Consider the following 1529-nt stretch of genomic DNA (forward strand, 5'->3'; position numbering starts at 1 on the left):
AATCCATAATGAAATTACAGCAGAATAGCCCTAGGAGCTTAGAAACACATAATGAAAGAAAAGCGAAAGCAGTGGTGGATGAATGAATGATTGATTGTCCTTTGTGTCTCCCCTGGGTCTCTTTATATAGGCTTCATTGGGCTTGGACTCTGAATATTCAGTTGATAGAATCTTTTATCTTATATCTTCCAAATAACTAAAAGATTTAGATAATTATAATATTATTTGGAAGATATTTTTTGTTAATATTCCCAAATTAAATTAGTTCAACAACTGATTTTATCTTTTAGCTTTTCTGACTTTCCATAATTGCACAAATACCCTGATATTTCCTCTATTTGCATTTTAGCCCCTTCAGAATTCTCTAAAATTGCACCAGAAACCCCTGTTGACTAGACTTTGACTAGTATTGACCAACTTTGACGCACCAATCAGGGACTGNCACGTGTCAGCCCCTTTTTCCTCCCAATTAGGGTTTCAGATTGGGAAAAGGGTTCCCCCTTTGCTCCTGCGCCGCCACGCTGTTTGATGGTTTTCTGTGTTTTTCTTCTACAGGTTTGGGTGACGATTTGCGATTCTGGCGAGGAAGATGAAGCTCGCGCAAGGATGGTGATGAGCTTTGTGCGCGATGGAGATGTAACTTGGCGATTTCTCTGGTTTTGCAGGTCTACGGAAAGGATGATGGCACGATTGGGGTTCTGCAGGTGTGTGTTCGACATCCATGGAGTTCTGGGTATGGAGGAAACGCGATCGATGACGACACTGGGAATTTTGGGGTTTTTAGGTTGGATTTTCTGAGTGCAGGTGGTGAAGACGAAGGAGGTTGGCGACGCGTCATGGTGGTCTGAGATCGTGGTGTGTGATGGTGGAAAAGAGTTGCCTCTCGCAGATGATGGAGGTGCTGCCATGGTTGCACGACGACTTGCTTGTGGCTTTGTTGGAGAAGAAATCGCGATTCTGAGTTTGTTGAGTTGTGCAGGAGGTGGCCGTCGTGGTTGCGGAAAGAATGGTGCATGGTGACGGCGAGAAGTGTGGCTGCCATGGAGGAGGCAAGGTGCGAAGATGAAGATGGTGTTGTGCGTCGGCGGCTTTGGGATTTGGTGGCCACCGGCGTTGATGGAGGATCTGTGGCGTTCAAGGTGGCCGATGAGAATTGGGATGATGTCTGCCGGTGACGAGGATGACGGGGAAGGACTGTTTCGGTGATTGGCCGTCACGGCGTCTTGCGGCATTGACGGCGGCGGCTAGGGAAGAGGATTAGGGTTTCTGAATTGGGAATTAGGGTTTCTGGAGAAAGTGGTGATGACGTGGCAAGTGGACTGAGGTGGCATGTGCTAGTTGGTCTATCTGGTGTGCAGAGGATTAATGACATGGCATCATCTGGATGGTTGGATCTATTAGTGGGTGAATGCCACATGGCGTAATCTGATGAAGTCTAACTTAGGAATGGTAGGAGGTGTGTGTATAGTGAATTAGGGGGTGTAGGCGAAAATGGTTTCTGTTGGGCTTTAGTAATGGCTTGGTTTAGA

General features: G+C 46.5%; 1 protein-coding gene across 1 annotated transcript in view; it reads right to left on the reverse strand.

Moving 5' to 3' along the window:
* Positions 1-1376: 1376 nt before the first annotated feature.
* The window catches only part of LOC111242291, a 2210-nt gene continuing 2057 nt past the window's right edge, over positions 1377-1529 (reverse strand). Inside the window, exon 3 of the mRNA XM_022784828.1 lies at positions 1377-1394. Within this exon, the coding sequence (XP_022640549.1) occupies positions 1377-1394 (18 nt within the window). The remainder of the gene's footprint in view (positions 1395-1529) is intronic.

This window comes from Vigna radiata, chromosome 8 (assembly GCF_000741045.1).
Source record: "Vigna radiata var. radiata cultivar VC1973A chromosome 8, Vradiata_ver6, whole genome shotgun sequence".
NCBI classification, from domain to species: domain Eukaryota; kingdom Viridiplantae; phylum Streptophyta; class Magnoliopsida; order Fabales; family Fabaceae; genus Vigna; species Vigna radiata.